General features: G+C 46.9%; 1 protein-coding gene across 2 annotated transcripts in view; it reads left to right on the top strand.

Moving 5' to 3' along the window:
- Positions 1-14,071, top strand: part of olfm2a (olfactomedin 2a) — a 99,869-nt gene that overhangs the window by 40,102 nt on the left and 45,696 nt on the right. The window contains exon 1 of one of the 2 annotated variants that reach the window (XM_036938395.2): positions 9,796-10,528. The exons of the other annotated variant lie outside the window; for it this stretch is intronic. Within the exon in view, the coding sequence (XP_036794290.1) occupies positions 10,385-10,528 (144 nt within the window). The 5' untranslated portion in view covers positions 9,796-10,384. Of the gene's footprint in view, positions 1-9,795; positions 10,529-14,071 lie in introns of those variants that run through there. 2 annotated transcript variants of the gene reach the window in all.

Raw genomic sequence — 14,071 nt, 5'->3', positions numbered from 1 at the left:
TATGGTTCCCAATCAGAGACAACGATAAACACCTGCCTCTGATTGAGAACCACTTCAGACAGCCATAGACTTCACTATAACACCCCACTAAGCTACAATCCCAACACACCACATACAAAAACCCATGCCACACCCTGGCCTGACCAAAATAAATGAAGATAAACACAAAATACTTTGACCAGGGTGTGACACCCTCGCCCCGACCTGGGCGCGAACCAGGGACACTCTGCACACGTCAACAGTCACCCTCGAAGCATCGTTACCCATCGCTCCACAAAAGCCACGGCCCTTGCAGAGCAAGAGGAACCACTACCTCAAGGTCTCAGAGCAAGTGACGTCACCGATTGAAACGCCACCAGCGCGCACCCCCGCTAACTAGCTAGCCATTTCACATCGGCTACACTAAGATACATTCATGTTAAGATAGCTTGGTGGGACAACCCCATGTCACAGTCATAGTACATTTGTACTCAATCAAGTAGCTAACAGTAGAGATGGGTGGGATGGGCTGTCAGGTGCAAGTGTTAGTTTACAAAAGGCATAATTAAAAAAAAATTAAAAAATTGGGGGGGGGGGGGGAATAGTTTAATATACTCTTTGAAGAGGTAGAGTATCAGATGTTTTATGTTTTTGGGAGATGAGCAGGGACTCTCAGGGGGAAGCTGGTTCCACCATTGGGGTGCCAGGACAGAGAAGAGCTTGGACTGGGCTGAGCGGGAACTGCCCAAGAGACAAGAGGTGGCAGAATCAGGGTCCTCTTGCTGCTCCGTAGGCAAGCACCATGGTCTTGTAGAGGATGTGAGCTTTGACTGGAATCCAGTGGAGTGTGTGGAGGAGCAGGGTGACATGGAAGAACTTGGTAAGGTTGAACACCAGGCGGGCTGTGGAGTTCTATATAAGTCGCAGGGGTTTGATGGCACAAGCGGGCAGCCCAGCCAACAGCGAGTTGCAGTACTCCAGACGTGAGACAATATTTGCTTAAAGCTTGTCGGATCATACTAGTGCAAACTTTAGTCTGACAGTGGGTTTACTGAAATGCATTGATTCTCCTCTAATAGATATGGCAGATGTTATTATGTTCCCAGTAAATCTTGCTTCCCCCAAAACTGTGTCTAGTTCATCTTGCATATCTGTCTTACAAACTAGAGATCAGTAGTGATTCGGTAGATCCGTTCTGTAGAAACATGTACCAGTATCACAAGGTGAGATACTGTATTGTATAGTTGTCAGTGATACATTTGTCTCTTTATTTAAATCATCTCTTTAAACCTTTTGCTGCCATCCGGTGGCCATGGACACTAACATATGTATGATGTGTTGCTTACACATGCTGTATTACACTCAATACGTAACCCCAAAACTATTTTCAAATAGTGAGCCAACATGTTTTCAGCACTTTTATTTACGTTATTGATCAACTCATTTTATCATGCTCTCTCTTCTCTCTCTGCAGCCAGTGGAGGCTCCTCAGAGGAGGAAGGGGAGGACCATCCTCCTCAGTGAATATCAGAAAAATGTCAAGTGAAACATTACAAAAGTTTAACTTTTTTGATCAAAATATATTAATTATATTCACGTCACCAAATAATTGATTAAAACACACTGTTTAGTAATGAAGGTCTACAGTAGCCTCAGCAGCACTCTGTATGGTAGCACCATGGTGTAGCCAGAGGACAGTTAGCTCCTGTCCTCCTCTGGGTGCATTGACTTCAATACAAAACCTAGGAGGCTCATGGTTCTCACCCCCTTCCATAGACTTACACAGTAATTATGATAACTTCCGGAGGACATCCTTCAACCTATCAGAGCTCTTCAGCATGAACTGATATGTTGTCCACCTAATCAAAGGATCAGAGAATTAATCTAGCACTGAAAGCATAAGCTACAGCTAGCTAGCACTGCAATCCACAAAATGTAGTTCACTCAAAGACAGAGAAAGACAATAGTTGAACAGGAGAAGCGAGAAGAGAGAGAGAGAGCCTTATTTCATAGTATTTAATTTTTACTTTCACTTTCACTTACTTGGCTAGCGAATGTAACTATCTAGTTTAGCCTACTCAAACACACGGTTCAAACAGAGGGTTGCTTTGTAAGCTAGCTGGCTATGGCTTTCCAAAAATATAACTCTTCTAAGAGCTGCCACCGGGACCCGACAGTTTAACTGCTAAACTGCTTGCTGTACTGTATGATTGTAGCGGGTTTACTAATGTGTTAGTTCTAGTAGCTATGTTGACTATGACATTAATATGGGGGCAACGATGAAGGCTGTGTGTTGTGGTTATGATAGGAAAGTTTGGCTTGTCAAGGTGTTCACAAACAGCTGTTATATTGTGCACTGAAGTCCACAAGCGAAGGGAAAAGGTGACAGGAGGAGAGAAGAAATTATACTGAACAAAAATATAAACGCAACATGTAAAGCGTTGGTCCCATGTTTCATGAGCTGAAATAAAAGATCCCCAAATTTTTAGACAAGCACAAAAAGCTTATTCCTCTCAAATTTTATGCACAAACTTGTTTACATCGCTGTTAGAGAACATTTCTTCTTTGCCAAGATGATCCAAAGGCACTCTAAAATGTGTAGTTTTTTCAGACAACACAATGCCTTAAAACCTCTTCATTCTACCCCCTCCTTTTTCGAACATTCTGTTAAAAATCGCGCAACATTTCAGCGTCCTGCTACTCATGCCAGGAATATAGTATATGCATATGATTAGTATGTGTGGATAGAAAACACTCTGAAGTTTCTAAAACTGGTTAAATCACGGCTGTGACTATAACAGAGCGTGTGTTTCATCGAAAAGCGCAAGAAAAACTGGTCACTGAAAGCTGAAAAAAGTATCAATGCGCCATTTTCATGTATTGTTTAAAGGACACCAAATTAAATATGGACACGGATGCAATTCCTACAGCTTCCACACGATGTCGCCAAAAACGTAATTTTCATTGACAAAAATCCTTTGAGACATGACCAATAGATCCGTCATTCCATCCAGCCTACAACAATCGATTTTGGAAGATTGAAAAATGGACATTGTTTTCTTGAGTAGCTGCTATTGAATACAAATCGCCCAGTGATCAATTTGATCGCTTATTAACGTTTACAAATACCTAAAGTTGGGTTACAAAAGTAGGTTGAAGTGTTTTGTCAAAGAATATAGGCAACCTATATAATTTTTAAAAATGACGTTGCGTTGGAAGAGAGCTTTTTTCCTGAACCAGACAGGCTATACATATTGATATTTTGGGCATACATGGACGGATTTAATCGGGAAAAAGACCAATTTGTGATGTTTATGGAACACATAGGTGTGCCAACAAAGAATATCATCAAAGGTAATGAATGTTTTATATTTTATTTCTGCGTTTTTGTGTAGCGCCGGCTACGCTAATTATTTTGTTTACGTCCCCTTCAGGTATATTGGGGTGTTGCACGCTATCAGATAATAGCTTCTTATGCTTTTGCCGAAAAGCATTTTAAAAATCTGACTTGTTGGCTAGATTCACAACGAGTGTAGCTTTAATTCAATACCCTGCATGTGTATGTTAATGAACGTTTGAGTTTTAACGAGTACATTTAGCATTTAGCGCATTTGCATTTCCAGGTGCCTAGTTGAGACGTCTGCGTCTCAAGTAGGATCAAGAGGTTAACCTGTTGAGTGTAGGGGGCAGTATTTTGATGTTTGGATGAAAAACGTACCCAAATTAAACTGCCTATTTCTCAGGCCCAGAAGCTAGAATATGCATATATATGCAGATTAGGATAGAAATCACTCTAAAGTTTCAAAAACGGTCAAAATATTGTCTGTGAGTATAACAGAACTGATATTGCAGGCGAAAACCTGAGGAAAATCCAACTAGGAAGTATCTCTTATTTTGAAAGCTCCCTGTTCCATTGCATGCCTTCCCTCCATTTAAAGGGATATCAACCAGATTCCTTTCCCTATGGCTTCCACATGGTCTGAACAGTCTTTAGACATAGTTTCAGGCTTTTATTCTGAAAAATGAGCGAGAAAGACCACATCGCGTCATTGGATGGCTGGGTGCCAGCAGCGTTTTGCATGCGCCAACAGAGTGGAGCAGACATTTTCTCTCTCATTCCTATTGAAAAAGCTAAGGTCCGGTTGAAATATTATTGATTATATATTGTAAAAACAACCTGAGGATTGATTATAATTTTTTTTGACATGTTTCTACAAACTTTACGGATACTATTTGGAATTTTCGTCTGCCCCCTCGTGACTGCTCAAGCCTGTGGATTTCTGAACATAACACGCCAACCAAATGGAGGTATTTTGGATATAAAAATAATCTTTATGGAACAAAAGGAACATTTATTGTGTAACTGGGAGTCTCGTGAGTGCAAACATCTGAATATCATCAAAGGTAAGCGATTCATTTTATTGCTTTTCTGACTTTCGTGACCAATCTACTTTGCTGCTAGCTGTTTGTAATGTTTTGTCTGCTGAGAGAGATGTCCTTACATAAACGCTTGGTATGCTTTTGCCGAAAAGCTTTTTTGAAATCTGATACTCCGGGTGGATTAACAACAAGCTAAGCTGTGTTTTGCTATATTGCACTTTTTTAGTAATTTAATTTGAATTTGGCGCTCTGCAATTCAGCGGATGTTGACAAAAATGATCCCGCTAACGGGATTGGTGCATCAAGAAGAAAAGGAAATCAGTCAATTTAAATAACTGAATTAGGCCCTAATCTATGGATTTCACATGACTGAGAATACAGATATGCATCTGTTGGTCACAGATACCTTTAAAAAAAAGGTAGGGTTCTGGATCAGAAGGTAGGGTTGTGGATCAGAAAACCAGTCAGTATCTGGTGTGACCACCATGCCCCTCATGCAGCACGACACAGCTCCTTCATATAGAGTTGATCAGGCTGTTGATTGTGGCCTGAGGAATGTTTTCCCACTCCTCTTCAATGGCTGTGTGAAGTTTCTGGATATTGTCGGGAACTGGAACAGGCTGTCGCACACGTAAATCTACCGCATCCCAAACATGCTCAATGGGTGACATGTCTGGTGAGTATGCAGACCATGGAAAAACTGGGACATGTTTACAGCTTCCAGGAATTGTGTACAGATCCTTGTGACATGGGGCCGTGCATAATCACGCTGAAACACGAGGTGATGGCGGCGAATGAATGGCACGACAATGGGCCTCAGGACCTCGTCACGGTATCTCTGTGCATTCAAATCAATAAAATGCAATTGTGTTCGTTGTCCGTAGCTTATGCCTGCCTATACCGTAACCCCAACACCACCATGGGGCACTCTGCTCACAACGTTGACATCAGAAAACCGCTTGCCCACACGATGCCATACAAGCTGTCTGCCTTCCGGCCGGTACAGTTGAAACCCAGGATTAATCTGTGTAGAACACCCTTCTCCAGCGTGCCTGTGGCCATCGAAGGTGAGCATTTGCCCTCTGAAGTCGGTTACGACGCTGAACTGCAGAGTCAGGGGAGGACCCTGGTGAGGACGGCGAGCATACCGTTTCTGACAGTTTGTGCAGAAATGATTTGTTTGTGCACAACCACAGTTTCATCAGCTGTCCGGGTGGCTGGTCACAGACGATCTCGCAGATGAAGAAACCGGATGTGGAGGTCCTGGGCTGGACTGGTTACATGTGGTCTAAGGTTGTGAGGCTGGTTGGACGTACTGCCAAATTCTCTAAAACAACGTTGGAGGCATCTTATTGTAGAGAAATGAACTTTCAATTATCTGGCAACAGCTCTGGTGGACATTGCTGCAGTCAGCAGGCCAATTGCATGCGCCCTCAAAACTTAAATCAACTGTAACTCAGTAAAATCTTTGAAATTGTTGCGTGTTGCTTTTTATATTTTTGTTCAGAGTATATATAGGCTACATCGATCAGGGGTGTATTCATTCTGCCGATTCTGTTGAAAAGCCTTTCTTAAACGGAAGCAAACGGAACAAAACGGGAATAAACATACCTGAATATGTCCAATAGAAACTCTCATCTGCAACTGTTGGACTAATGATTACAACCTAGATCAGCTAGATGTAGGCAAGAGTGTGCAAGGCAGTATTGAATGTGTCTGTCACCTTCATTACTCTGATTTCTCTGGACCTGTGCGCCTACATGTAGTAGCCTAAGCCTCTCCATGTTACGTTGAGCTGGGTGAAGTATGAACGACAGTTATCCAATATGCTGTAATATAAATAAGACCATGCTCATAAAAACATTTTAAATTCGTCCTCCCTCATCATAAACGGCACCGACCGCCACTGTCTGCACACAGTGAGCAATATTTTTGGAACATCAAATCACAATAAAATCGCAGTATCGAATCACATACATATCGTATCGGCACCTAAGTAATAATAATGTCATGGGTGCTTACATTAGTCCTGTTCCACACGTGTACAAGTGTGTATTATATGCATGTATGAAATGGAAATGTGTTTTTTGCATATCCCTGAGACAGTGGGATCACAGCCAGCATGAACCATTATCAACAATTAGGATTAAGTGCCTTTCTCAAGGGCACATAAACAGATTTTTTACCCTGTCTGCTCAAGGATTTGAACTAGCAACTGTTGGGTTCCTGGCCCAACACTCTAACCTCTAGGCTACCAGTCACCATATCAGGATAATATCGTATTGTGAGGTCCCTGGCAATTCCCAGCCCACTCATACTCAGGTTCAACTAGACTAGGGGTACTTCTGTCTGCTTTGCTGTGATCTTTTACTCTTTCATATCCAGGGTAAGGTAAGGATCCTGCAGTGACCTCTGTGTGTGGTGTGTGTGTGTGTGTGTGTGTGTGTGTGTGTGTGTGTGTGTGTGTGTGTGTGTGTGTGTGTGTGTGTGTGTGTGTGTGTGTGTGTGTGTGTGTGTGTGTGTGATCTGTGAATAATCTAGCTACATGTATAAATGCGTCATACGACAGCCTAGAAGGGAAAGCATAGTGAATATAGAACCATTACAACAGATGATTGTAAAGAGAGGATGTGTGACTCAATTATTCCTTGACATGCCATCATGATACTAAACTGTGACAATCGTGTGTCACCACCATCGGGTTAACACCAGCGAGGCAGTAAATGTCAAAGGCTGATTGGCCTCAAGCAAATGGGTGTGAGCTGAACAGCTGTAATGCTCCTACTGGCCACTTGAGGGCAGCCTTGTCACAGCAATAGGCTGGAGAGGCAGAGTGGGAGAGAGCAAGTAGGTGAGCTGAGGAGGCCTGACATGTCTTGGATGGAGCTCAGCAAGCTGTCTCCTCTCATAACATGTCAACCCATGGCCCTACACAGCAAACCCCATATCACTCACCATCCATCCAGCCCCAACCCAGCCCCTGCCCAGTGTCGGTATCTGGGTAGGAGAGGCTTGTCTGACAAGATCAATCAGTCACCATACACAAAGAGGAGAGGAGATGACATGGGCATACTGTCATACCCAGGCAGTCTGTCATCATTATGAGTGGCTGCTGTTTTAGAGGGTAATTTGATGCTGATGCATAATCCCTACAGGGTAAACTGACACCATCTTCTATGGGCAGAGTAAGCAGAAGGTCTGAAACATGACACTATTGCCTGGTTCAAGAAACACTTTCACAAGAACAAGAGAAAGTAATGATGATAACAACCACCACCTGATGACAATGATGATAATCAACTGCTTTGCATGGTTTCCACATACTCACTCTACCACCCCCACTCTGTAGCACCCACCTGGGTGATGCACGACATGGCAGCCATTTTGCTCCATGAAAAGCCTCTTAATTCCTACTTCATTTCACAGTCAGATCCATTAGGCTTCCAATTTTCTCCACTTCTATAATTACCTCCCTATTATTGATTAACTTTCTATTTCATCAACTCGTTTAGTTAGTTAGGTCCACACAGAACGCTCCACGCATGGCCAGTACTTTGAGAGAGGGGGTTCGTTCAGCTTGAGTTAAAAGATAGCTGTGTGTGTGTGGTGTGTGTGGTGTGTGTGTGGTGTGTGTGTGTGTGTGTGTGTGTGTGTGTGTGTGTGCGTGTGCGCGCGTGCAGTGGCGAGCGGGGCTGTAGCGGTTGAGAGTGCATATTACAGGGTGATTAAGGAATAGTCAGGAGGGGTAACTGATGGGCTGTCAGGAGAAGAGAAGAGGAGAGGAGGAGAAGAGGAGCTGTGGGCCTGAACACCTCATTCCTCTTCCTCATTAATACCCATCCCACACATCCTGCCTACTCACTCCTCCTCTTCCTCATTAATACCCTGACAAGAATGCCTACTTACACCTCCTCCTCTCCCTAATTTTTCTCCTCTTCCTCCTTATGTCCATCTCACCATGCAGCCTCTTCCACTTCTTTCCACATTAATACTCACCTCGCCATCCTTCTCTTCCTCCTCTTCTTCCTCTCCCTCCTCTTTCTCATTAATACCCACCCTGCTTGCCTCTTCTTCCTCACCCTCATCCTCTTCTTCATTATACCCTCACCACGCAGCCTGCTCCTTCTCCTCCTCTCCCTCTTCTTCCTCTCCCTCATCTTCCTCATTACTACCCACCCTGCTTGTATCTTCCTCCTCCTCCTCCTTCTCCAGTCCATATGAGTAGAGAGGGGGATGTATATGAGGTGATGCCTCTGAACAGGCTGCAGGCTAGCTGTGAGATGGACAGAGTAATGGAACCCAACACAGTCATGGTGTTGAACACTGAATGTCCTGTCCTGTCTTGTCTGCACTCATCTACATACCCTTGCAGCCTCCTTCCACAGTGTCATTGTCTCTCTCTGTGACTGTGTGCTTTTCAATGAACATGCTAAAGAGTCAGGAGAGAACTGCGATAGAAGGCGTGAAAGAGAGGGAGAGATTAAAAAGAAAGGAGGGACGTAAAGCATATAAAGAAAGGCTGGAGTAAGGGAGGAGACGCTGACAGCCAGGGAGTAGAGAGGAAGGCAGCCAGGGAGGGGACGAGAGAGAGGGAGGCAGCCAGGGAGGGAACTAGAGAGAGGGAGGCAGCCAGGGAGGGAACGAGAGAGAGGGAGGCAGCCAGGGAGGGAACGAGAGAGAGGGAGGCAGCCAGGGAGGGAACGAGAGAGAGGGAGGCAGCCAGGGAGGGAATGAGAGAGAGGGAGGCAGCCAGGGAGGGAACGAGAGAGAGGGAGGCAGCCAGGGAGGGAACGAGAGAGAGGGAGGCAGCCAGGGAGGGGACGAGAGAGAGGGAGGCAGCCAGGGAGGGGACGAGAGAGAGGGAGGCAGCCAGGTAGGGGACGAGAGAGAGGGAGGCAGCCAGGGAGGGGACGAGAGAGAGGGAGGCAGCCAGGGAGGGAACGAGAGAGAGAGAGGCAGCCAGGGAGGGAACGAGAGAGAGAGAGGCAGCCAGGGAGGGGACGAGAGCGAGGGAGGCAGCCAGGGAAGGAACGAGAGAGAGGGAGGCAGGCAGGTAGGGGACGAGAGAGAGGGAGGCAGCCAGGGAGTAGAGAGGAAGGCAGCCAGGGAGGGAACGAGAGAGAGGGAGGCAGCCAGGGAGGGAATGAGAGAGAGGGAGGCAGCCAGGGAGGGAACGAGAGAGAGGGAGGCAGCCAGGTAGGGGACGAGAGAGAGGGAGGCAGCCAGGGAAGGAACGAGAGAGAGGGAGGCAGCCAGGGAGGGAACGAGAGAGAGGGAGGCAGCCAGGGAGGGAACGAGAGAGAGGGAGGCAGCCAGGGAGGGAACGAGAGAGAGGGAGGCAGCCAGGGAGGGAACGAGAGAGAGGGAGGCAGCCAGGGAGTAGAGAGGAAGGCAGCCTTGGAGGAGAGAGAGAGAGAGGCAGCCTTGGAGGAGAGCGAGAGAGAGAGAGACAGCTAGGGAGGGGAAGAGGGAGAGAGAGAGCCAGCTAGAGAGGGGAGGAGAGAGAGAGAAAGAGGCAGCTAGGGAGGGCAGAGAGAGAGAGAGAGAAAGAGGCAGCTAGGGAGGGGATTGAGAGAGCGAGAGAGAGAGAGGCAGCTAGGGAGGGGAGGAGAGAGGGAAGCAGCCAATGCGCAGCTCTGTATCTTGAGAGAGAGAGAGCGAGCGAGGGAGAGAGAGGCTCTGGCAGGCAGTTGCTCTCAGACAGATAAACCCAGTGTGATGCTGCTGCTGGATGTGAGCTCCTGTCCTCTGCCCCGCTCTTTGGTTCTACCGCTGGCTGACTGACTGACTAAGCCTAGGTCTGTGGTTATCAGTGCTGCTCTAGTTTCTTCCCTGGGCTGAGGAGAGAGCCACCGTGCTGGGGCTGTGTCTCTGGCTAACTGCCTGTCCGCCTGGTTCTCTGCTCCTGCCTGGCTGACTAACTGGTCCCGGTGCAGGCAGGCAGAGTGGGGTGGAAGAGTGCAGGGCAGAGGGGCGGTAGGGGCTGAGGAGCACGGAGCAGTGTGGAGGTGGGGGGACAGGCAAAATGAGCGTGCCGCTGCTGAAGATCGGGGCGGTGCTCAGCACCATGGCCATGGTGACCAACTGGATGTCCCAGACACTTCCCTCTCTGGTGGGACTCAACGGGACCACTGTCTCCCGAGGGGGCACCTCCGAGAGGATCGTCAGCGTGCGTACAGTAGACGGCTCTTTTCCCATCCTTTCTATCTGTCTGCTGGGTGGATGAGTTGGAGACCGGGAGAGGGGTCTCAGAGCGGTAGGGTGGTTGAAGTGGGGTTGGGGGGGGGGTGGATATCGGAGAGGGTCTGTCTCACGGGGGCGGCGCTAAGAGAAATTATAGAGGATGAAAGTGGTGCATGTGAGAGCGATGCTGTTGGGAGTCAGGCGAAGTTGGAACGATGTTCAGGATCTTGTGTGAGTGATTCTCCCAGGGAACCGATCCAGAATGATTTTGCTGTGTTGATTGCTGGGAGGAGAAGGAGAATCAGGGGAGAACTGCCCTGCTGGTGAATTCTCTGTGTGATGTGGGTGATCAGAGCTGGGATACTGCTGCTGTGGTGGGGGATGAGGAGGTTGACTGATATGTCAGAGAGCTGGAGGGTGTAACTGATGGTATGCCAACTCTGAGGTGATGATGAAGATAATGATGATGATGATGATGATGGGGGGGGGGTTTGGGCTCCAGCTCCTACACACCCTATTCCAGTTGGATGCGTACCTCGTTCCCCCATCTCTCTTTCCTTCGTCCCCTGTGTCAAAATGGACTGACTATGTATAGGTGTATGCGTTCAGAATCCAAGCCAGGGACCGTCATTTTGTTATCTCCTTGAAAGGTACATTATGTTGGGTCTCATGTGAGGAGCATGTTAAAAGATTGAGATGTGAAGGTTTGTGTAGCTTGTTGTGGCTGTACACCTGTGTACACTGTGATGCATGGGTGGTGTGACTGTGCATATGGGTGCTCCATATGGATGAGATGAGAGGTGTTGAGAAGTGTCAAGCAGAGGAATGCATCTGTCATGTTCAGGATCATTAGTAGCGAGTGATAGCCTTTGGTTCTTTCCTGGGTCTATTTTCATGGCATCTGCTCCCTGATGAAATGTGTGTGTCCTGCACTGTCCAACTGTGTGTGTCCAGCTCTGTCCGTGTGTTTGTGTGCGTGCATGCCGCATGCCTGCCTCATTGCCTGCCTTCCTTAGTGTGTGTGTGTGTGTGTGTGTGTGTGTGTGTGTGTGTGTGCGCACACTTACAGGTGTGTATTTATTGGTCAATTCTCCCTATGGTCTCAGGAGCTGGGTCCATCTGTTCAGAGAATTATGACTCTATCTTCCCAATCTATCCTCTATCACAGAGCCCTATCCTCAATCAGTCCAGTCTTATCATAAAAGCCTGCTGCACCAACAAATACCACTTTATTGCACTGAGGCACCCAGCTGTAATAACTGTCTCAACGGCTCACTGGAGGAAACATTGTTGATGTTTTCACGGTTGAGGCTGAGCTCTATGAAGGTGTTGACCTTGTAGAGAGAGGTCTAGCAAAACATTCCCTGAGATGCATTTATCTATTATACAAGCACAGGTACTTCTCTTCAAGTTCAATATCAATATAGCTTGTGTCTGATCTGTGTGTTTCTCAGAGCTTTAGCTTTTGAAGAACTAGGAATGATGACATTCCCATAGTGTCCCTGAATGAGTGGTACAGGAGTGGTTCTACTTCCTGCCTGGGTGGGAGTGGTCTAAGTGGACTTTGCCTCCAGTGGACATGGACTGCAGGACCTGGCTGCTGAGGGGAGGACGGCTCATAATAATGGAAACCATGTGTTTGGTCTATTTGATACCATTCCACCTATTCCGCTCCAGCCATTACCACAAGTCCATCCTACCCAATTAAGGTGTCACCAACCTCCTGTGGTCCCAATGTCCATACTAGCACCCCACTTAGAATTCATGGCCAATACATGACATAATTTGAAGTAGATGGTATAGTAGTGTTGATAGTAGTGTGGCTATTGAAACAGAGCCATGGTCTGCTACTTCATGAGGGGCTTTGAGATCCGTTCTGCTTCCATGGTTGATGTGGTGAATCTGGACTTGATGTTGTGGTGATGGAGTCATCAGAGAGGAGGACTATTTCTCTTTTACCATTTCACATGTTCTGGTTCAACAAAGAGCCAATTAGTGTTGCTCCTTATTTTTCCTCACTCTCAAAGCAACATCGAAGGCATCCATTAACAACATTTTCATATTTTAAAAGTCTTAATGACACATTCTATGAGACATGGTAGATTGGGTGGAATCTAAACACATAAAACGTTCTAAGGATCAGCCATGCAGATGAGCTGGAGGTTAAACCTATGGAAGCCATGGGGGTTGAAGCATTAGAGGAACATTTGACTAACGTTGTTGTTAGGTTAGTTTCAAACCCACTAGTCCTTTTTTGGGTCGTCTTGTGATGTTGTGGCGCCAGTGTCCCAATGGCCATGTATGGCTGCTCCTCACCCTAGTGCCCTCATGATCAGTGTCCCGATCAAATCAAATCAAATATATAGCCCTTCGTACATCAGCTGATATCCCAAAGTGCTGTACAGAAACCCAGCCTAAAACCCCAAACAGCAAGCAATGCAGGTGTTGAAGCACGTTGGCTAGGAAAAACTCCCTAGAAAGGCCAAAACCTAGGAAGAAAGCTAGAGAGGAACCAGGCTATGAGGGGTGGCCAGTCCTCTTCTGGCTGTGCCGGGTGGAGATTATAACAGAACATGGCCAAGATGTTCAAATGTTCATAAATGACCAGCATGGTGAAATAATAGGTATGGGACAGGTAGCACGTCCGGTGAACAGGTCAGGATTCCATAGGATTCCTCAGTAGCCTCGGTTTTTCGGATGACTGCCTTGCCTGGTTCACCAATTACTTTGCAGACAGAGTTCAGTGTGTCAAATCGGAGGGCATGCTGTCCGGTCCTCTGGCAGTCTCTATGGGGGTGCCACAGGGTTCAATTCTCGGGCCGACTCCTTTCTCTGTATATATCAATGATGTTTCTCATGCTGCGGGCGATTCCCTGATCCACCTCTACGCAGACGACACCATTCTATATACTTCCGGCCCGTCCTTGGACACTGTGCTATCTAACCTCCAAACGAGCTTCAATGCCATACAGCACTCCTTCCGTGGCCTCCAACTGCTCTTAAACGCTAGTAAAACCAAATGCATGCTTTTCAACCGTTCGCTGCCTGCACCCGCACGCCTGACCAGCATCACCACCCTGGATGGTTCCGACCTTGAATATGTGGACATCTATAAGTACCTAGGTGTCTGGCTAGACTCTAAACTCTCCTTCCAGACCCATATCAAACATCTCCAATCGAAAATCAAATCAAGAGTCGGCTTTCTATTCCGCAACAAAGCCTCCTTCACTCACGCCGCCAAACTTACCCTAGTAAAACTGACTATCCTACCGATCCTCGACTTCGGCGATGTCATCTACAAAATTGCTTCCAACACTCTACTCAGCAAACTGGATGCAGTTTATCACAGTGCCATCCGTTTTGTCACTAAAGCACCTTATACCACCCACCACTGCGACTTGTATGCACTAGTCGGCTGGCCCTCGCTACATATTCGTCGCCAGACCCACTGGCTCCAGGTCATCTACAAGTCCATGCTAGGTAAAGCTCCGCCTTATCTCAGTTCACTGGTTACGATGGCAACACCCAT

The sequence above is a fragment of the Oncorhynchus mykiss genome, chromosome 12, assembly GCF_057628025.1.
Source record: "Oncorhynchus mykiss isolate SJ-2025 chromosome 12, ASM5762802v1, whole genome shotgun sequence".
Classification (NCBI taxonomy): Eukaryota; Metazoa; Chordata; class Actinopteri; order Salmoniformes; family Salmonidae; genus Oncorhynchus; species Oncorhynchus mykiss.
The sequence above is the reverse complement of the archived record's forward strand: the minus strand, read 5'-3'. Positions and strand labels throughout refer to the sequence as shown.